This window comes from Lingula anatina, chromosome 2, assembly GCF_051362555.1.
Source record: "Lingula anatina isolate TDL-2025a chromosome 2, LinAna3.0, whole genome shotgun sequence".
Taxonomy (NCBI): domain Eukaryota; kingdom Metazoa; phylum Brachiopoda; class Lingulata; order Lingulida; family Lingulidae; genus Lingula; species Lingula anatina.
The window spans coordinates 30052338-30075522 of NC_141768.1; the positions used below are offsets into that span (position 1 = coordinate 30052338).

General features: G+C 35.2%; 1 protein-coding gene across 2 annotated transcripts in view; it reads left to right on the top strand.

Annotated features, from left to right (window-relative positions):
- The window catches only part of LOC106167243 (tRNA (32-2'-O)-methyltransferase regulator THADA), a 62943-nt gene that overhangs the window by 15368 nt on the left and 24390 nt on the right, over window positions 1–23185 (top strand). For both annotated transcript variants that reach the window (XM_087003507.1, XM_087003508.1), the window contains exons 9-28: window positions 778–843; window positions 1129–1240; window positions 1708–1777; window positions 2357–2547; window positions 4101–4262; window positions 4420–4501; window positions 7037–7191; window positions 8725–8880; window positions 9432–9533; window positions 9897–10023; window positions 10349–10488; window positions 15256–15722; window positions 16199–16338; window positions 16781–16986; window positions 17760–17869; window positions 19199–19328; window positions 19924–20040; window positions 20380–20502; window positions 21417–21508; window positions 21758–21844. In XM_087003507.1, the coding sequence (XP_086859633.1) occupies window positions 778–843; window positions 1129–1240; window positions 1708–1777; window positions 2357–2547; window positions 4101–4262; window positions 4420–4501; window positions 7037–7191; window positions 8725–8880; window positions 9432–9533; window positions 9897–10023; window positions 10349–10488; window positions 15256–15722; window positions 16199–16338; window positions 16781–16986; window positions 17760–17869; window positions 19199–19328; window positions 19924–20040; window positions 20380–20502; window positions 21417–21508; window positions 21758–21844 (2835 nt within the window). The remainder of the gene's footprint in view (window positions 1–777; window positions 844–1128; window positions 1241–1707; window positions 1778–2356; window positions 2548–4100; window positions 4263–4419; window positions 4502–7036; window positions 7192–8724; window positions 8881–9431; window positions 9534–9896; window positions 10024–10348; window positions 10489–15255; window positions 15723–16198; window positions 16339–16780; window positions 16987–17759; window positions 17870–19198; window positions 19329–19923; window positions 20041–20379; window positions 20503–21416; window positions 21509–21757; window positions 21845–23185) is intronic.

Below are 23185 nucleotides of genomic sequence, written 5' to 3' on the forward strand. Positions count from 1 at the left end.
TGAGATAAATATCCCCAGCGAGAGTGCGTTTGATACTCGCAAGACAAAGGCTACAGGAGAATTGAATGCCATTTAACCCTCTAGTTAAGAGGTAAAGGAAGTTCCAGTTAGATGGATGATTAAGATAGGACTTGTAAAGGTAACGGGCATTGTTTACCTCAGTTTAAAAAAAGTATGCAAGACGGGGTGTCAGCGGTTTAATAAAATAAATTGAATTTCACAAATAACATGGACCTCATATGCAATAATCAACAGTACCCTTAACTCATTCAAATGCAGTGTTTTATACAACTTGGGATAACCATAATTAAATGCTTGTTAAAGAATTGACTAGACGGGAAATGGTTTTACACAGCTTCACGAGGATTTAGACCCTTCGGGTAAGAGATTTGAATGAGTATAAACTTTTATCAGAAGCCAGAAAAGTCATCTTACAGGTAGATAATGCAGCTCAGTTTGACAGCTAAGCACGCTCTGTTCTCTGGTGGCACAATTGTCGTCATCGGACCACGTGACCATGTAGCTCATTAACTCCCAGGCCGAGCAAATAGGACGTTTTTTAAAGCCAGAAATTTACAAAATGAGCTTTTAATTTGTGTATTTGGATGAAGATATCGTTAGTTGGGCATGTTTTCTGAAGAATATGTTCCGTTCAGGCTATTCTGACGGTGTGTCCATTGTCCTTTAAAAGTTCAAAAATGAAGTCATCTGCTCAAGTACACACATAAAAAAATGGAGTGCCAAACTGAATGTTGTTTTTCTAATATTTACGTAAAGGATGTCGGATGCAACCACGAAACTTATAGTATCCAGAACTTTGGTGTTGTGGACTACAAGAGCTTGGTAAGACAAACTTATTTTATGCCATATCAATAAAAAAGATGATTTCCATGTTTATAATAAATTCTATCAAAATTGATTTGACACATGCCATCTGAAGGTGGAAACACATTTGACCATTTTCTGAATAGTCAACAGTCATTTATACCTTAAAAACACCATTGCAAAAGCAGATAAAAGAAGAATTGCATTTCTGTATTAAATTTAGTACAAGAATTGTAAACATAAGTTTCAAGCATGATACATATAAAGTTACTTCTCTACGTTTGATGAAAATTTGTCTTTCAGTTCCATCCTGGCAAGCTTACCAGCAAACATGCAGCTACAGTTCCAAGGAAATCACCACGTATCAGATACTTTACTGCAGTATGTCTGGACTCATTGGGAAAACCCTATTGATGTAAATAATAGCTTATAATATACATTGTGAGAAAATCGCTATGCTATGCAGAAATGAATTACTTGTTGAAATCTGAGCACATGTGCATAAGTAGTATTTATATTTGTTGTTTTATGTGCCAATTTATTAGGATTACAAAATTAGACCTATAAGTAATTTGGCCAACATATATGATATAAGGTTTTCTTCTGATATTGTTTTTCAACAGTTTTAAGGGGATTTTTTTTCAATTTGAGAGCAAAAATGTTCTTTTGATATTTTTCCCCATCTCAACATTTTGTTTGTTGGTCATGTAAAAATGATAGTAAATTGGTTATTTTGTATTATGTAAAAAAAGTGTTGAAAATGGACATTTTTCCTGCTTTATGTCTGTACATTTGACAGCTTTGATAGCTTGTTTTGCTTGTTTTATTTATTTATTTATTTATTTATTTATTTATTTATTTATTTGTTTGTTTGTTTTCCAGGCTGTAAAACATCAATCAAAAGTAATATTTGAGAATTGTATAAAATTGCACCTGCTAGCAACAAAAGAAGGTAAATATACCCAATCTGCTTTCTGGGTAGAATGTTGAACTTTAGTTACTTTAGGTTGCATTCAGGACAGTTGATCCCAGTGGGTCCATGGATCAAATATGGCTGACCCCTCTTGAAAACAATGCTGCTAATTCCCTAATATTCTACCTGCCTACCACACATGCCAGGCCTGCAAGGGCCTGGCGATTAAATGGATAAACTTTTAGTTCAGAGGTGTAAGTGCTAGGTCTGTCCCGGGATGGTGCATGCAGAGGCAAGGAGACCATCAAGGGGTTAGGCTGCATTGCTTTTAGGTAGGGTCAGCCATATTTAGTCTGTGTTGGGTTAGTCCACAGATCATCTGTTGTGAATGCAACCTCAGAAATCCCATCCTGAATATTGAATTATACATTGGATACGGGTAGGAATGTTTTATGTTATTTATCTATGTTTTCAGCAAATTATTAATGGTATTCAGTATCTAGTGCGTTATGCATGGTATTAAGATATAAGATATAAGATGTATAGCTGAATTAATTAATCTCTGAAGGAATATGATGTACTCTTTGGTAATTAATTTTTTTTTCTTTTCTGTTACAGATCCAAGGCAGAGCACTTTTCTTGTCACACTTGCAGAAAAACTGATTCATAGTAATAAGCATTTAAAGGGAAAGTATGCCTCCTTGTCCTGTTTAGTAGAGTATGTAGGCACCAAGGCATTGATTAAAGTGGAACCCAACCTGTGTCAAGACCTCTTAGAAGTACTGTCTGAACAAGCTATGGCTAGCCATGTAAGTTCAACAGAAAATGAGAATAAGAATTGGGGAAAATCAGAGCATTTCACTAGTGGGCTTGATTTGATCTTAAAGTGCAATTTAAGAACACAAATAGTCTTACATGATCTTAAAACATGAGTAAGACCATTTCTAGTCTGACAGCCAATTAAGTTGTCTCCCCTTACACATTCTCCTATTGTGAGCAGAGGTGTCCTCTATTGTGAGGGGAGGTATCCCCCATTGTGAGGGGAGGAAACTGCTTGACCACTTAAGTAGATGTTAGATCATTTTTGATCTTAAAATCAGATTCAGTCCATTTTAAGACTACTGCTGTAATGATTAAGATCATGTAAGATCACCTGTGAACTTAAATTGCACTTAAACACCAAATCTAGCCCAATAGTGTTTCCTTTTTGTATATGTAGTTCACTTAATAAGTAACATGTTGATGTTTTGTCCAAATCTAAAGAAATTACTTTTATACATGGTAAATATGATTGTTTTATATTGCTTGTGCCTGACATCATGTACGCCAGATGCAAGTCTGACTTGAAGTTAAGCATTTATTGTTCATTCATGTTTTCATTTTTACGTGGACATATCATATTCAGACACCCTGAGCTTCAGAGCTAACTTGACACTAACCTTTTCACTGTAGCCTATCTCCATCGTGTCAAGTAACCTCTGACCAGATTCGATTGCCTCCGCCGCCCGCCAATCAAATTTAAAAGCCCGCACTCAATGACTCATTAAACGATCTAGCCAATGAACGCGAACGAGTCAAAGCGCGCTTTGTTCAAATCCGGGCCAATCAAAGATAAGGCTGAATATCAGGGACTTGCCGTAACCTGTGGGCAGCACGCAAATTACATCGTCTCTCAGTAGATAATGATGCAGGGCCTCAAACTGCTAGACCCTATGGTTTCAATTCCGATTTACTCATATTTTGCAAAGAATCAAGAGATAACTTAACACATTCTTTTTCGTAGTCACTCGCCTTGCTTTCTTTGTGTACGGTAATACACTCGGAACTACTCGGATGTCTCCGCACTCGACAATAACTATGTTGTTAGTATGGAGCTTGCGGAATCAGCCGAGGATTGCCGATTGACGGTCAACCAATCAGCGTTTTCACCAAACTTTGGTGAAAAATTTTGAAACATGGATTTGATTGGCTTATATAAACTAGGTCAAACTATTTTCGTCAGAGGTTACTTGACACGATGGAGTGAAAAGGTTAGTGTCAAGTTAGCTCTGAAGCTCAGGGTGTATTCAGACTACCTCATAAAGGCAGACTTACTGATTATCAATTTAAAATAAGCAAGGCACACAGGCTTACAGGCTTGGTTAAAAGTCCACACTCTACATTTAAACACAAATATTCTCTCTTGTGAGTTCGCTTTTATTTGCATGTATTTTGACAATGGAATGTTATTGACGTGGATGGACAACATAAAAGAGTGAAATAATCAAAAATATACTTATAACTTATACAGTAAGTGCTTAATCTTCAAGTGCTTGAGACTTACTATTGACATTATGGTCAGATGTAATATTTTTTATTTTAGGCAAGTGAACTGTTGGAGAAGCTCTTTATTGACCACCAGATGGAGCTAGATTGTGCAATAAATGTTCAAGAGGTGAAACATTTGTGGTTGACAACCTGGGTAGATCCAGTTCTGGAAGGGCTTTGTACTGGTTGCAAGCAGTTGAAGACTCAGCTAATAGAAGTATGGTTTTTTAACTTCTGATATATCTATTTGTGTAATTTGTGTAAATTCATGGTAAAAAAAGTGCTTGTGAAGATCAAGAAATGCTAATTTAATTTAGTATGAATGTTTGCGTCAGAAAATTGAGATATTTAACTGTAAAGTATTGCTTTTTCAGTATGTTCTTCCCAAGTTGTTAAGAGCAGAGCCATATTGTGTACAGTATGTTATCACTACCATCACCAAGCAGAAACACCAAGGTATTTTTTAAATCAAACATTTTCTACATTGATTATTTAGTAAAATGACATGTATTTAAACAAGAAAAATAATTGGATGGAATAGAAACAGGTTGAAGTCTTTTGTCTGATGTACATTAAGCAGACATGCTGAAAACTTTTCAGAATGGCCGGACATTTGGACCGGCAATAATGAAAAATTGGCCAGACCGAATGGATTTTTGTCGGACCGAAAATCACCCTGTTCGTTTGAGACAGATACTACCAGTACGATTAGGTAGCTTACTTTGTTTGTGAATGTGATACTGATAGGTTTGAAATGGAAGGAAAAAACGCTTTGGGTTTTAAATAATTTTATTAGTGAGGTATGTCGAATGATGACTATAAATTCAAAATTGCGGTTCTTTAAACTCTTGTCGGTCCTTTGGACCGACCAAGTCCAATTTTTTACAGGTCCAGACAAATTTTCCCGGTCGTGACAGATCGGACTGACAGTTTCAGCATGTCTGTAATAAGGGGACAAAGGCTACGGGTGACATGCCAAAGTGACAGGGTGTCCCATTAACTTGCAAGAACACACAGAAACGAACTGGCAAAAGTCAGATTAAGATGGAGCAATGCATGAATAACTTTTTTGTTGGTGCCGAGTTAGGCAATATTTTGACAGAATACAATAAAGTTGAGATTAATGATGATGTCATAGAGATTGAGGCCAGTGGAAACAAGTTTTTATGTCTCCTCCATCTCAGTGTACCACAAACTTTTATAGTCTCATTCTTAGCAAGAAAGAAGGCAACAATATTGATTGTTCGTGATTTGGCCAAACAAGGCCGCTTTTATTATATAACCCCTCTATCCTAATCGTTTTAACAATAATAACAATGTAGCAAATTGTTGCCTGTATTAAATGTTATGGCCTTAGGGATAAAAATTATATATCCAATATTCAATAAGACTCATCATCCTAAACATTATGATGCGACGAGTCAGCAAAAGTTATTATTTACCAACAATTTTGCACAAATTTCATTTGTGGGGTTGCAAAGAGGCATGTCATCAGGTGACTGGAGATTCTACACGCAAGGACCCTTAATTTCTTTGTGCAGTCACAGTGACCGCTATCACTAGCAAACAAGAAACTCCTGGATAAACAACGTTTTGTCAACATCAACTGCTAAATCGCTAGAGAAAATAAAACTTACCGCATTCATGTAACAGTCGGCAATTGTACTGTTGATCCTTGCTTGAAGTTGCAGAATCTGTCACTGTACGCTTCAACAGATCGAGTGAACTGCTGGAAAGTCCCCATAGAGGTAAAATGAATTTTTTTTGAACTGAAGATTTCAGTTGAAGATTTGAGATAACTTGTAGCTTAATTGTATCATGTGCGTGAACAGAATGAATCAAGCAAAACGAGGCCAGGCAGTGATGCCCCATGGTATAAGTAGCAACATGTGCCTCAATGGAGATTACCCCTCTAGGGCACAATTGAGCATGTGCAGAATGCACATGTGCGTAACTAAGCTCTGGAGATTGTTGTCGCCATAAAATGTCGTTTGACTACGCTAAACTTTCCTATGTTTCTGTAGCAGTAGAAAATGCTGTGGAAGAGGGTGTCTTTTTACCACAGGAAGAGTCTCAACTTCCCAATAATGAGCCAGCTCAGTGCCACAACAGAAAATTAAATAAAACTGATGCTACCTTTTACTCTGAAGTTCTTTTGTACACTTATGCACAGTGTTAGACTTGTTTTTCATGAAACATCAGATGCCAGTTCACCATTTTCCATTTATAATATTGAAAACATGTTGAGATAAAAGTTGGCATTTTCAGTCAAAACCACTTGACTAATGCTAGATGAAAATCTGGTTCCTTTGTCAAAACTGCAAGGTAAGAATCAAAATTACATAACCCACTGCATGCTTGATACACTTGAGTTAAATAAAAAAAAAAGCAAATAACATGTTTTGGCCGTAGAAAGAACCCTAAACTAAAAAATCCTATAAGGTGTATGAAAACACCAAAGTGGGGACTCACAGCACGTGTCATATGTCTCAGTTATCTACCACCATTTCTTACAAATTTTGGCAAACTTTTCTCACCAAAGTACTGCAGAAGTAATGTTTGCATGTCACACTCACAATTTTCATAAACACTTGTAAATTTGCAGAAATCTTATTATTATGTTTCAAGATGGCAACTTCATATGTTACGTAACAGACTTATATGGCTCTTTTGATCATTAACAGGTGTTTATTGATAAGGACCAATGATATTGCTGGAAATTGTCATGCCCCCACTCTCCCACCTGTTTCTGTTCCATTCCAGTTTTACTTCCATGATTTTCAGTGCACTATGTTTGTTCTTTTAAGCGAAGATCTTATTTTTTGTGTCAGTCCCAAAAGACAAGTAAGAAAATGGTCGAGAGCATTACATATGATAAAAATTGGGGCATGTTTTATTTGATTTTTTTTTTGTTTGGTGCATCAACTTCTAATTTTTAAATGCTTTTACATAATCCCTTATTTTTCTGTTTCATTTTTAATTTTTTAAAAGGAGACAACAGCAGTCAACTGGGGGCTCTTATGACATGCCTAAAGAGAGCTAAGAGCATTGGAATTCTTAAAACATCACCTGAAGAGCAAGAGAAGTGGAATGAAGTAGTTCCTGTGTTTGTGTTAAGAGCTGCATTGTGTCATTCTGATGACCAGGTAAAGAATAAAATACCCAGATGAGCAAAATTGTTCATCAGCTTAGCACAAATACAATTACATTTAAGATTGCACTTTAATAACCCAGGCTTATAAACTTCACCCCTTGTTATGCATGTTATTGATTGTGTTAATTATAGGGGATTTAACACAAGCTGTGGGAAGGCAGCAGGAATAATTACCTGCCTTAAATCTACTTGACTTGATTTAAAATATCCACTGTGAGCGATAGCTAGCACCATCAATAGAAGAATGCTTCTGCACTTGCATAAAAATATAAACCATAAGGGGGGTGCTGAAATATCGGCCTTGTTCAGGCCTACCCAACTACCAGATGTGGCACTGAAGGATCCAGAATTCACTGGTACATCAGATCGCGCTACTGGTTTTCAAGGTACATGTATCAGTACACATTTCACAGTATCATACCCTGGGACAAATTTTGTACGAGGACTGTGAGCTCTACCTGTCATCCGACTTAAAACATACTTACTACTGCTAGGCTTGGCATCAAAAACAGTTGATTATTATTTATTGATCGCATAAATGAGATTTACTACTTTCCAACCCCTCGCAGAATCATTGCTATCTCATCATGTACCAGCCAAGAGGACGACGCGTACTGATACACATCTTGAAAAGTGGTAGCATGATACAATTCCAAACACATACTTTACTCATACTTTACATACTTTACTTCCTGTAACTTCCTGTAACCACTAACATATTGAATATTCCCACTTCAACAAAATTAACACTATCAACAAAAATATAATCTACATACATTAACAACTCTTACAAAAAGTCGCATATTCCACAAACAATCACAAAATATTCATCATCTGCACTTGATTTTGACCTTTATCCTACTTCTCCTCATAAAATACTCTCGCAATATTTACCCAACCTACTTCACATGTAACCATACCTACCCTTCAATAAAAAATCTTCAAGTGCTCTGTAAAATCTTAAATACATGTATGAAAGTTTTGTGGAGCATGCCCTGGACCCAATGGGACCCTGCACCCCTGTACCCCAGCTACATTTTTAGGGTTGTTAGATTTTACAACTTTCATTATGTATGAGAATAATCAAATTGACAACATTTATTTCCCCAGCCTTCAGTCATTTACATGATATAACTATAATAAGTGTGAAAGGAAAACAGTGTTCATTTTAATTCTAAAGCTTACAAAAATAGATTCTTAGGACTAAAATACACCCTAAAGTGGAAAATCAGCCTATTTGGATACTTTTTCTTAAAGTAATGATTTTTATGGTGAAATTTTCATATTCACACATTTTCATTGTGTGACTTTTGAAGTCTCATACGCCAGAAGTCCTATGCTAGTGACATATTCTTAATATTCATCGTACCTGTTGTGCTTAATTACATTTTTGTGTTGATTTTGCTGTTGAGCATTATGTAGTATTTCATGAAAATTCACAAAATAATCTTATTTATACATCGTAACTATCTGCTTTATGTCTGTACATTTGACAGCTTTGCTGCCATTTTTAATTCATTTCTAGGTGAGGCTTGACGCATTGGGACTCCTGTGTGAAAATCCCAAAACCACAGAGACAATCAACAGCACAGACTTTGAACTTGTCAAGTTCTTCTTACCTCTCAACATGAACAGTCAATCCCCAGCTTTCAGACAAACTATGTTGGCATTTTTGAAGAGGGTAGGTCTTCATTTTATAACAGTCAGTGCTTCATGTATGAGGAAAATCCAGTTAAAACTTGCAAAACCTTCCATGAGTTTAAAGATGCATACAAAGTCAATTTTTGGTCACAAAAACCAACCAAATGCCAGCATATAGTTTCAAGTAGCATAACGAAGAGAATTACCAAAAGGCATTGTTTAATTTTACCTGAAAATGATGTTTGAACGGATTTTTCTGCTGGCATTCTAAGCTGTATGTCAATGGGGCAGGAAAGTAGGTCACGAAAGTAGGTTAAATTTACAACCAAAAATTAAAAGAAAGGAGCAGTCTAAAGGTCTTTTATGGCTGATCGAGTGATCAATTCAGTTTATCCCTTGGCATGTCGAATTTATATGAGTCATATAAGAATCTAGTAGAAGTGGTTTACATGTGTTACTGGGAATCCACGTTCCACCGATGCTCGGTTCATATGTACCTTTAAAATAAGATGTTTGATGAGAAAATTGGACTGTTGATAATTATTGTTAAGCATGTAAGGACATCTAAAATTATATATTTTTCCTTTTTAGTTTTTGTGCAGAGTAAAAGAAAGTGGCCAGGTATTATATCGGACATTGAAGTGCAAGAAAATGGAAAGCAGTCCTGCAACTGAAATTTTGGAGTTATACAAGGTACAGAAAAACATTTAATTTTATATATATTTTATATAGTTTGGGGTCAAACTATGCATTTTAATGTTAGTATCAATTGATTCAACTTAAAGATACGAAAACTGAAAACTAAATTTGGCAGATTATATTGAAAATCAACATTTTTGATTAAAGTTATTGATTTGTTAAATTACTACTTTATATTTGGTAATATAAATAAAGTGAATATTGTTAACATCAATATTTGGAAATTATGAAATTATTGCCAGTTCAGTGGATGCAGAAATGTTTATCCTTCATTTTGATTTTTTTAATGTAGTTCTGATGATTTTCCCATTCAGTGTCTGTGTATTTGCCAACTTTGTAGTTGATTTGTTTTACCAGGTGTTTTTACACTGGCTGCTTGACCATATCTTTTCCTGTCTTCATCCTGGAGCTGCCTTTTCAAGAAGAACTACAGCTCTTGGTGCTCTTACCATTTTAACAGAAATCTTATCAGATCAACACAAAGGTAGACTACAGATTTTTACCTCGTAATCATACTTGAATCATTTATTAAGGTTAATTTGACAGTGACAAAGCTACCAGGGGATGGGGATCCTCAGGATGAATAATTCTTGACACCACCTAGCCATCTAGCTCAATAACACTCTCAGTAATATTGCCCCTACTGCATTTACAGCACATTTTGGTATTTGGTAAGGTGACAAGGCCCAAAATGTGTTGATTGCTGTATTACGTGTATGTTGTCACTCTTCCATGTTGACTCTTTTAAATATTGTGTATCCTTTTGTCAGCTGTGGCTTGCTTGTTTTTGTTTTTGTTTTATTTTATAGATTTCTTTAACCCCCTTGCCTTTGTGAATGGCGAAAGAGTTCAAACTCTGTTAGAATGCCTGGTGGATACATTTGAAGATAACAAAAGATCTGCATTAAAGGTTCTTAGCTCTCTGTCAACTGAGCAGATGGGAATGCAGGTATTGTCTGTTCTCATCATAAATGTGTCTTTTATCAATTATTATGTTCATTTCATGGATGTACATATACCTTCGTTAACTATTTTTGGTCAATTTTGAATGTATCCCATAAGTGTAAATTTGTTTTTTATATATTTTGAACACTGTGTCATTGCTATCACCATCCAACACATCAGGCCTGTCAAACCATTTAGAGCTTAAATCATAAATGTTATTTTTCAAGATTAGAACTTTTTCAGCCTCGTATATCGTCACTTTTAATACTTGCATTTCACAGACAGGTACTGTTTAATCAGTTCCCTGAATGCATTATCATCAAACATACTTCTGTTGGGAATGCTCTTCTGAAAGATGGGAATGGATAAATATTTTTGGAGATTCCGGCACTGAAGGTTTCCTTGGCAACTTCTTTGCTGGCCTCAGCTCATGATAGTGAGCAAAGGTGTATCATTCATCCTATCTTAATAATTTTAAAATATTCACTTTTTATGTACAGACACAGATGTGTCTGTACATATAGCCGTCATCTGCGTCTGTCGTTGCCGTCGTCGCCGTCGCCGTGCACTTTTACCGATAACACGATAAGTGGAAAACTGTTTTTTCTTTTTGTTTGAGACTTAAAGAACTGATGAATATTCATAATACGCAGGTCGAGTTCGAAAATCAGCATGATCGGGTCACTTATAGGGAATTTATGCTGTTTTTTCACTTTTTTCAGCATATATGCAGCACCGATAACACGATAAGTGGAAAACCATTTTACCTTTTGGTTTGAAACTTACAGAACTGATGATTATACATAATACGCAGGTCAAGTTCGAAAATCAGCATGATTGGGTCATTTTTAGTGAATTTAGGCTATTTTTTCTCTTTTTTTCAGCATATATGCAGCACCGATAACACGATAAGTGGAAAACCATTTTACCTTTTGGCTTGAAACTTACAGAACTGATGAATATTCATAATACGCAGGTCAAGTTCGAAAATCAGCACGATCGGGTCACTTATAGGGAATTTATGCTGTTTTTTCACTTTTTTCAGTATATATATATATGCAACACTGATAACACAATATAAGAAAAACAGATTGGCCAATTGTCATACTCACAGGAGGGGCCAATCTTACTAAAACACAGGTTGAGTTTGAAAATCAGCATAATCAGTCCATTATTTTAGAAGTTATGCTGTTTTTTCACATTTCCTCACATTCAATTCTTAGGCATGTTAACAGTCTCATTATTGAACTAATAAGATACGTAAAAGTGATTGTTTGACATTTCCTACATCTTTACAACATTGTTAGTTGATTTTGTAAAAATGATGGTAAAGTTGTTATCATGTATTGTGTAATAAAGTGTCAAAAATGGAAATAAACTCATATCATTACAGTTGGTCAGATGCATTCATCCACTATGTTCAGAATCTCAGAATGGAGGAAGTTGGACATTTAACACTGTTCTATTGATACTTTTCCCATCTCATCAATTTTCTTCATTGGTCATATAAAAATGGCAGTAAACTGTTTATTTTGTTTTATGTTAAAAAAGTGTTAAAAATGGAAATAAACCCATTTCAGAACAGTGCTGTCTTGTTTACATTTTGGCATTTTCAATATGTGACTTTGAAGTTCCATGGGCCTGAAGACTTTTGCTAGTTACATTTTGTGAAAATCCATGACACTTATATTTTATTATTAAAAATCGATGATCATTATGCTGTTAAGCATTATGTAATGTTGCATCAAAATAGAAGAAAACACAATTTTTGGTGCTGCTGCCTTGATGACCATTATGGGAAAACCGTGTTACTTATGACTGTCAAACTTTCAAAAAAGAAACACAGGACTAAAATGCATACTAATATTTTATAATTAAAAATTGATACTAATATTTTATAATTAAAAATTGATGGTCATTATGCTGTAAAACATTATGTAATATTGCATCAAAATTTGAAGAAACCCCTATTTTGGGCACTGCTCCCATGATGACCATTTAAGGAAAATCATGTCACTTACTGTTCTCAAACTTACAGGAAAGAAACATGGGACTAAAATACAGCTTCAGTAGGCAATGCAGTCTGTTTGGTAAATTTTTCTGGCAATTAAACAGTTTTTTGTGAAAATTTAATTTTTCACATATTGGCATTTCCAAGGTGTGACTTAGAACCTCCACGGGCTTGAAGACCCATGCTAGTCACATTTTGTGAAAATCCATGACACTTATATTTTATTATTAAAAATCGATGATCATTATGCTGTTAAGCATTATGTAATGTTGCATCAAAATAGAAGAAAACACAATTTTTGGTGCTGCTGCCTTGATGACCATTATGGGAAAACCGTGTTACTTATGACTGTCAAACTTTCAAAAAAGAAACACAGGACTAAAATGCAGCCTGAGTTAGAAAAGCAGTCTAATTGGCTTCTTTTTCTGGAAATTATACATTTTAGTGTAATATTCATTATCTTTTTGGCATATTCATTGTGGGACTCGGAGCTCCCATGGACATGAAGCCAAATGATAATCCTATTTTCTACATGTCCATCCTATTTATAGTCAATAAACAAAAATTGGTGATAATTATTCTCTAATTTATTATGTAATGTTACATCAAAATTGACAACAATCTTTTTGCACTGCTACTGCAAACATTATGAAAAGAAAACTGTGCTACTTATTATGATTTTAAACTTACAAGTACGATTTTTAGGATTGGCCTTCAGCTCATGAGAAAACCAGATCTATTGGATTATCATGTTTATTGTATTTATGCATTTTTTGTGAAATTTTCATTTTTCTCATTCTGGCACTTTCTAAGTATAAACTTGAACTCTGATGGGCCTAGAGCCTTATGCTTTTACTTTCGTCTGTGTTACCTGTTGTGCATAAGTTGATGTTGACTGTGCAGTTAACCATAATGTATTATTGCATCAGGATTGGTAGTCTCCAATTTGGGCATTATGGTTTTGTGCGTTTCTTAAGGTGTGACTTATGGGCCTGAAGACCTTTGAGTGGGTCAGTCTGTAAATTACCCTTGGGTATCAGTAGATCAATTTCAGAGTTATAAAGTCATTTGCTTTAATAGGCCATTAAATGAGATTACGTAAAGCACACTTATTGATATTTCCCTGTAAACTCCTAAAGGTAAAGCCCTCTGCTAGATTAATAATAAGGAAGCAGTGATAATTATGCAGGTAAATTTTGTTTAATATTGCAAATAAGTTATATATATATATATATATATATATATATATATATATATATATATATATATATATATATATATATATATATATATATATATATATATATATATATATATATATATCAAACTGGAAGATTAAAAGTTTGAATAGCATCTTCATTGGAATTATATTTACCTCAAGCTCTGCCAAGGGGGTTATATTTTCACCCCTGTTTGTCTGTCATCCACATAACACAAAAAGTTATGGACCGATTTTGCAGAAATTTTCAGGAACTGTCGGAAGTGGGCCAAAGAGGACAATGATTAATTTTTGGTGGTGGTCCGGATCAATAATCAATCAATTATCAATAATAATCAACAATTGCTGCCTTGGCAGAGGTCTGCACTCTCAAAGTGCTTTTCTAGTTTTGTTGTTTTCCTTTATAATTTTTTCTCAAACACTTGCATTTATGACTTTTAACTCTCTTCTGCCTGGGGCTCTGCATATTTTCTGTATTTCTACAAAAGCAGTTGTATTGTTTTTTATGTCTTTAAACATTATGTAATATTATTTTATGCACTGTCATCATTTTTCAAATATTGAGACTTTCATAATGTGAATTTGAACTCTCATGGTCCTGAAACTGTAATCTTATTGAAGGGGTGGATTGAGACCATCTTCTGGGTCTTCCGGAAGGCAGTCAGGTTGTTAAGTTTATATTGACTGGTATCTATTTTTTCTGTTGGAAGACCATCAAAATGGAGGATGGATCAACATAGATACTTTGTAATACTGTCAGAAAATATCTCTGGGTCTGCTCCTGTTATTGACCATGTTACCTGTTGTGCAAGATTAAAATTCAGTGTTGACTGAGAGTGCTATTATAAGCATTATTTATTATTGCATCAAAATTGACAAAATGACCTTTTTTGCATCTTTATTTTCTGTTTTTTGTCTGTACATTTGACAGCTTTGCTGCCTTGTTGGTTAGTATAATTGATTCTTCCTTTTAATTCCCATCCAACAGATTTTGACAGATCTTATCACATCTCATTTGACTGACCAATATGATTAAAGTGGTTCATTGTCTCTGTTATCAAAGATTATGGCCTATCAGTCTAGCTTGGCAGTAAATGGTCAGCTCATATGGTAACTGAACATGCTCTGAAATGTACCAGTCACAGTATTAACGTTTGAACTGGATTCTGCAACCCTTAAAACATAAGAAAAGACATATGACAAACTGCAGTACCTTTAATTGTTGTTCACAGTTTTGGCTGCCAGTTTGTAAATTGCCAAATTACCAACCTAAAAAATTGTTTTAGAAGGAAATGATTGTTAAATTTGTGTTCAGCATCAAATTCCACCTCAGAAAACACCTGTTATGAAAGTTTTAAAGATTTACCCTATCCTATTATGGCATCATAATTTCATGCTTTTTGTCTGTACATTTGACAACTTTCCAGCCTTGTTAGTTATTTTGTGTTATCATCCTTTTACTGGATATACCAAGGAGGCAGTATTGCCTCTCTGATTGTTTACTGTTCTACCGTAATGACTAGTTGAGTTTTCCTTTTCAGAATCAGGAAAAAGCAGTAGAAATTCTGACTGCCTGTTTGCAGCTTGTATATTCAACCAAACCCCAAGACTGTACCACAGCAGTTTATCTCATGAAACTGGTGCTTAGACAAGATGGGATATATAAAACCCTTTTGCAATTTTTGGAGACCTTTACCAGTATTGGCAGTGAGCAAGAAAAGAATGACAGCACTGAACTGGATGCTGACAAAGATGGTGAATGTCCACTAGAAATAGACCGCACTGACCAAACATCATTCATCTCTGAAGAGCACGATAATGAAAGTCATTTTGCTAAATTTGTGACAGAATATGAAAGGGCTTTTCAGTTGTGGCTTGAAATTCTTTTGGTTCATCTCTCTCGTCAGATTGGGACAGCTAGGAGGAATCTACTCCATGCAGCAGCAACTGGTCCTTTGTATCCAGTGTTGCACTGTGTGAGGTTATTACTGGATGACATGGATCTTAGGTAGGAACTAGCAGGCTTTTTTTTAAGAAACCCTGAAAAAAGTGTAATGAACAACAGTTTTTGCACCTGAACAATGAGTGGCTTATTTTGAGTGGTTTTCTGTTCTTTAACTTCCATGTTCTTCAATTTTTCTTTTCCACCTTTGCTCATATTGTTTTGTCCCTCTCTGTTGTTTATCATGCATGTGATATTCCACTCTATACTGCTCATGTAATGTTAACACCCACTTTGACACCCAAGCTCAACCACATCAACTGCTCCTAATATTGTAAACAATTGTCAACCAAATCATAATTCATTAAAGATGTTCTTAACCATAGATTGTATAACTACATTGGCTTTATTAGGGAAGTGATTAATCTACTTAATAGTTAATGTCTGTGACTTGGGATCTCAGTTTGGCCTAGGCTGTTTTTAAATCTCCCTTCATGTCAATCTTACCTGTGGCATCAATGTGTGCAAAAATGATATTTCAGGTCCGTTGCCTTACCAGAAAAATGGAAGAAGCTTCTAGAACAGCTTTTAAACCTGTGCTTTAAAGTGTCTGACATTGTACTTCCTGTGGTTAGCCATTCCTCTCCAGAGGGAAATATACCAGAAGATGAAGACATTCTAAGTAAAATACTCTTGCTTGTACTTGATTTTTATTTGTAATCTCTTTACTAATACTAATATGATGAAGAAAACATTACCTTGCCTTGCTATGAAACACACTGTTTAACATATATAATATCATAAATTATGATAATGAGGGTCTGAAAATGGGCATAATACATAAAGAATAGATATACAATGTATAATATAGGTGTAAAAGAAAATCATGTAAGACAAAGTGTGCATAATATCCTAATTTTAAAAAATATTAAAACTTGTTTACATAGTACGTGCTGGTTTTGGTCAGATTATGTTTGATATACTAAGTACATGTATATGGTTTATATAATCATAAATGAGTTTTTATTTTTGAATATTTGTAAATATTTTACTGCAATTATGATAGAAAAAAAAACATTTGCACACGAGTGTTTTTTTTAAAAAATCTTTTTATCTGTATCCAGGTTCTGGGTTGACAGAAGGAACTACAGAGGATGATAAAGACGACTTAGGCAAAAAGGGTATAGCAGTTAAATTGATGCCAGAATATTTGGTAGTTTGCTGTTGGAGGTGTGTAAAAGAAGCATCATTATTGTTGGGACAACTTACTCAAACAGCACCAATAAAACGAGAAGAAGATGCTGCAGGAGGATTGCTCAGCTTCCAGCAGGTAATATAAAAAAGTTAAGTTCATTTCTTGTCCACATGCGTCTTGGTGCAGTTTACATGTGACGCCTGGTCATATTTAGCCCTGATACAGACAGCGTGTACATGTTCTCACCACCTGGGAGAGGATACAGCCCAGCTGTCATCAGAGGAGATAAAAGCTAGCATACGGACAATGTCTTTCACTGCTGGACCAGGAATTTTACCCCTGTTTTAACCTCTAAATACTGAGTGGCAAGTGGGGAGACAGCAGGTACCGTTTATGAAGAACTGGTCCATGTTTGTCCCTGGACAGGGTCTTAGGGCGTATTCGCAGACATTTAGATCGATCTATCCTCGTGGGGAGTCTCACTAGATTACTGTCAGATAATCCGGCTTAAATGTCCTTCCCGCCTACTACAAGCTGTAAGGGGGTAATTAACTTTCATGCCCGCTTGGCTGACAGCTATTTAGCGTGAACCTCCAGGGAGTTAGGTTGATCTAGTTTGGATCGATCTAATCTCTGGGAATGGGGTCTTACTCATGTCCTCCCACTCTCGAGGAAGACACTTTGACCAGAAGGCCATTCAATCGTAGTATACTAGATGACAGCCATTAATTCAATGCATTTGGTTACAACTTCAATTTTGAAAAGTAATAATTTAGTACGATGGAATGTCAGCATGGTTCATTAAAAGACACAAATATGATACACGGAAAATTTGATATTATATATAACCTTAACTTGAGAATTACAACAATATTGATTTTGTGCTTTTGATTTGTTAATATTTTTAGATCCTTTCAATTGGAGAATATTTCAAAAAACAGCTGCTGGAGTCAATTCACAGAGGAGCATTTGAACTTGCTTATGCAGGATTTATTAAGATGTGTCATACATTATGGAGGTAAGGCTATACTCTAGTCTAAAGACATTAATTGATTCTTTTACACCCCATTTCCATAGATTTTTAGATCGATCTATCCCTGTGGGGAGTTTCACTAGATTACTGTCAGCTTGGCCGGCTTAAGCATATGTCCCGCCTACTAAAAGCTGTAAGGGGGTAATTAACTATGGTGCCTGCTCGGCTGACTGCAATTTAGAGTAAAACCCCCAGGGAGTTAGGTCAATCTAAAACTTAATCTTTAGATTGATCTAAATCTCTGGGAAAGCACCCTTAGTCTTTATATACAGACACTGTACCAAGGTGAGGATATAAGATGAAATCCTTAAGTATATTGGGAATACACATGCTACAAAATTAAGTTTACTTATAGTTGTCCTTTTTTAATTAACAATTTATACTTTATACATTTGTTTTCATTCACAAAAAAGTGCTGCCACATTATTGCTTTCACAGCATCACTTATTGTGTAGTGATTACATTTAACAGTAGGATGGAAATGCCAAGTACAAAACCATGTTGGGTCTTTGTGTGAGAACCTTTCAGGTCACTTCCATCCAAACCTTTTGCAGATGACAGACCACTACACAACTGTTGTTTGTAAAGCTACCTGGGCATTGTTTGTAATAAATTATAAGCATTTTATTTTATAAGCAGACTTAAAGTTAATTTTTTTAAATAGGTGACAAGCCCCAAGCAACTGACTTAACTTGAAAAATGACTTACTACCTGGATCAAATTTTGGTTCATAGTGGACCTTTTCCCAACTAAAAGGGCAATTTGTTCCAATACTCCACCCCCCCTGCCTATGAGCCTGGTCTATATGTCTTCTAGCTCTTTACCTTTAGCAAATTGAAAAGTGTAAAGGACATTTTATTTGAGGCAGCCTCTAGAGTGTGCAGGTATAAGCTTTGAAGTGCATGTGCATGCAACAAACATTTTTGACCCTGCAACCCCCACACTTTCTAAAGTACAGCAGGCACTAAGCCAGCAATTTAAAAGGGGGGGTCCTTTTCTTTGAAAAAGTGGACTTTTACCTTGAAACCTTTGTGCGCTTAATATATCATTTTTTCACCCTGAGTGGAGCTTTTCCTGGCAAAAAGGGTGGTTTGTTCAAACCCTCTGGCTATGGGCCTATATAGAATAGCGTGCAACAAGCATGCATGAAGGAAACATGGTGTGTTAATAGAAGTGTGCAAGAGCACAAGACATTAGATATTCAATAACTTAAGAATGTATTTGCAAAACAGGGCCAAATGTGATTTGAATTTGGATTAAATGTTTTCTTATTAGGTGCACAGTTTGAATTTGGATTAAATGTTTTCTAATTAGGTGCACAGTTAGGGACCTACACCAACTGCCATCTTCTTGGCTACTAGATATTATGAAGGACATTCAAGATGAGTCAGGTACCAAGTTGTGTGCAACAAGGAGGAGTGCAGGTGTTCCTTTCTATGTTCAAGTAAGTTCACTTTAGTATATACTTAATTCTTTGTTTGTAAAAGACGGGAAATAAATTTTAGACAGAATTTTAAAAAAATATCCAAATTTACCTCAATTCAATTCAGCTGGGAGATCAACATTCTCCATTATATATAACAAATGTATCCAATTTTCACGTTTCACCCTGATCATACTTATTACTTTTAATGAGTACAAAAGTTATTTTCATTTCAAAACAATTAAAGTAGAAATATCTTTCAATACAGAATGACTGTCTAAGATAATTTCTAATGATAGTATATATTAGACCCGGGTGAAACTTGTGCATCTTAAATGGTGGGTCTTCCCCTACTTCTTTTGAATAGTATATTTCACTCACATAATGTCCAAGAACATTTTGAATATGTATAGTACACACATGCTGTTGAATTTTTGTTAAAAATTTTGTTGTCATGGTTATTGTAATTACTGCCATAATTGCTACAATATATATATATACAGTACATATTATTGAATTTTTGTTTTAAAATTTGTTAACATGGTTGTTGTAGTCACTGCAAATGTGAATGAAATAAAAAACTAAATTTATTTCACTGTGATTTTGTGGTATATAGGCTATTGTGACCACTGAGCCAGCTTCCACAGGAGGCAAATGTTTGATCCAGGCACTGGAATTGCTTCTAAAATTAGCTTTACCCAGTTCAGAAGCAGAGCAAGAAAGGATTTCACAGGTGAGTTACATGAAGGTGAGAGGAATGGCTTTCCCTTAGAAATGGGCCAGCTATACCTTAGCAAAATATTAGGCCTCCCACAAACTTTGCTGTTAATTTGCACGAATACTTTCTTGCAAACTACTGCAAACTTAAAATGTTCTTGCAAATTTTTCATTTTTCTCAGAATAGTTCAAATATTACAATACAAAATTTAAATATCTGTTTATCCTTAGGTATGAAGATGTTAAAGATAATATACATTAAGTTAATTTTTTAGATATGTTTAAGTATCTGTTAAGGTAAACATTAAACCATCATATTGTATAACAACAAAACCTGTTTGTTTTCTACTTCAAGGTCCATTCTCTAAATATTCTCAGAGCTCTGTTCAGAGACTCCAGGTTAGGTGAAGCTGTGGCCCCCTATGTAGCAGATGGACTACAGGCTGGGATTGCTGGGTTTAATTCTCCTTACTGGGCTGTAAGTAGACTTAATTTTGATATGTAAATAGAGGCTACATTGACTAAATACATTATAAAAAGTGGCTGACTTGAATGACAGAAAGCCTAAATTCAAAGACAACCATATTTTAAAATGTTTTCAGTGGCTACTATGAAAGATTACTTATGGTCTGAGTCTGCAACTTCAGATCAGACATGAACTTACCTGGTCTTATGACACATTCCCATAGACACCATATTTTAATCTTAAAAGCAGTCAGTCCATATAAAGACCATTTCTTAATGATTAAGGGCTCATTTCCATACACAACATCGGTCTATGTAGTTCAACCCAACTCTATACATGGACTGACTGCTTTAAGATAAAAAAAAAATGATCTAACCCTGGAGGAGTAAGATTATTATTGGACTGATTCCAGTTAAGTGGTTTAGCAATTATATCCCCTCACATCCCTCACACTGAACACTCTGACCACAGGGTCTGCTAGTAGTCTGTTACAAAATTAGTTTATTTGATCCTGTGGAAATTGAGGTGATCAGTTCCCATAGAGTCAGATACAATAATTCCAGCTGTTCAGCTGATTGAATACATCCAACCCCACAATTATCCTCCTCTGCTGCTGAGCTACTGTTTAATGGGCAAGTAGTGGCATGGTATTTTCAAAATTGCAGATGAGTTTGTTTTATTATTGATTGGATGGTATTGTCGTCAGAGTGTCCACCTAAGGAAAGGAGGATGTGAGTTTTAACCTATCAGGGGACATACCAGTCCTTTACAGATGGTACCTGCTGTCTCACTGCTTGGCACTGAGCATTTAGGGGTTGAAGCAGGGATAAAGTTCCCAGTTTGGCAATGAAAAAGATTTATTTGTTTGCTAGCTTTCAGCTTATTGTCTTTTTATATGTACAAATGTTTTGTTTAAATGTTTACAGGTGAGAAATGCATCCACCCTTCTGTTCAGTGCCATGATGACTCGGATATTTGGTGTTAAACGAAGCAAAGAAGACATGTCCAAGAAAAACTGGTAGGTCTTAAAATTTTCTCTTGCACGTTATGTATAATCACTATATATATATCTTCTGATCGCTGTGTCTGGCCCTTTGTTACAACTATTTATGTTTTTTACCCTATAAACCTCCAAATTAAATTTTCTGATTACTTTTGTTTGATAAAAACTGCTTTGTTTGGTGTCTGTATATTTGCCAGCTTTGCCTTCTAGTTAGATTCAATTGCTTTGAATTAAAATTGAAATTTATTATTTGTCTTTTTATAGTATGACAGGTAGAGTGTTCTTTCATCGATACCCAAGCCTGTTTCAATTTCTCCTGAAAGGGTTGGATGAAGGTACCAAAAATATAAGGTATGGAATGATCAAAGTAGGAACCTTTTCCAGATATGCCAAAATTTTTATAACTATACGACAAAGGGTCTTCGTGGAAAATTCATTTGAGATTGACTAAGAGACCATTCCCAGAGACTATCATACTAACTTTGGATCGAACTCTCTCCAAGGGGATTCCCACTTAATTGCAATTAATTTGGGCAGTGTAGATGTCTGTCACGCCTACGGAAGCTGATAGGGGGTAATTAACTATCGTTTAGCAGCTTGATCTGAAAACAATTTAGCAAGAGACCCTGTGGAGATGGACCGATCCTGTTACATCAATCTAGATGGTCTTATACCTTGTGAGTTATATAGCATTTTCAATAGTATGATATTGGACTGAGGAGAATTCCTTGTCACTACCATCAATAACTGACCGCTCCGAGGGAAAGGAGAGATGATAAATCAGCCTGAACCTGCCTGGGTCATATTTCAGTTTGTGGGGTTGCAAAGAGGCCATAACCTTGGATTCACATAGGCCAAGGAAAACCCCACAAATGATATAGATTTAAATAGACAAGTATGTAAGAAAAACATGCCATTCAACCAGACGTAGCAGGGAAGGAAAAAATATAAATCAGTAAGCAAATATATCGTAAAAGCATGCCACTCAACACTTGGTTTGGACCTCTCCAATGTAGTAGGGAGGAAAATAATAAACAAATATATCATGAAATCTACCACTCAACACGATTAAGTGGGGAGGAACAATAAATAAGTTGAAATAGATGTGTACATATAGCCATCACTTGGGTCTGTCATTGCTGTAGCTGTGCACTTTCAGTTTTATAACAATAAGTGAAAAATAGTTTGACCTTTTGTTTTCAAACTAACAGAATGGATGAATATTCATGAAATGCAGGTCAAGTTTAAAAATTAGCTTTATCAGACGATTTCCCCAGAAGTTATGCTATTTTACACTTTTTCTGCATATTTTACCCACCATTATACAAATAAAATGAAAACCATTTTACCTTTTGGCTTTAAAATTACAGAACTGGTGAATATTTGTGAAATTCAGGTTAAGTGTAAAAATGGACCTTTTCCCAAAAGTTATGCTGTTTTTTTAAACGTTTTATCCACTGTTATGCAAAAAAAAAAATCCATGTCATATTTTGCTTTGAAACTTGCCGGACTGATTCATGGTCTAATAAACAGATCAAGTTCAAAAATAAGCTTGATCAGTTTATTTTTATTGCTGTTTTGTTTTAATATAAGTGGGTTTTCCTCAGATTCAGTTCTAAGGCATTTTAACAGTCGCAGTAATGAATTAATTAGATTTGTAAAAGTGTTCTTTTGACATTATGTGTATCCTAG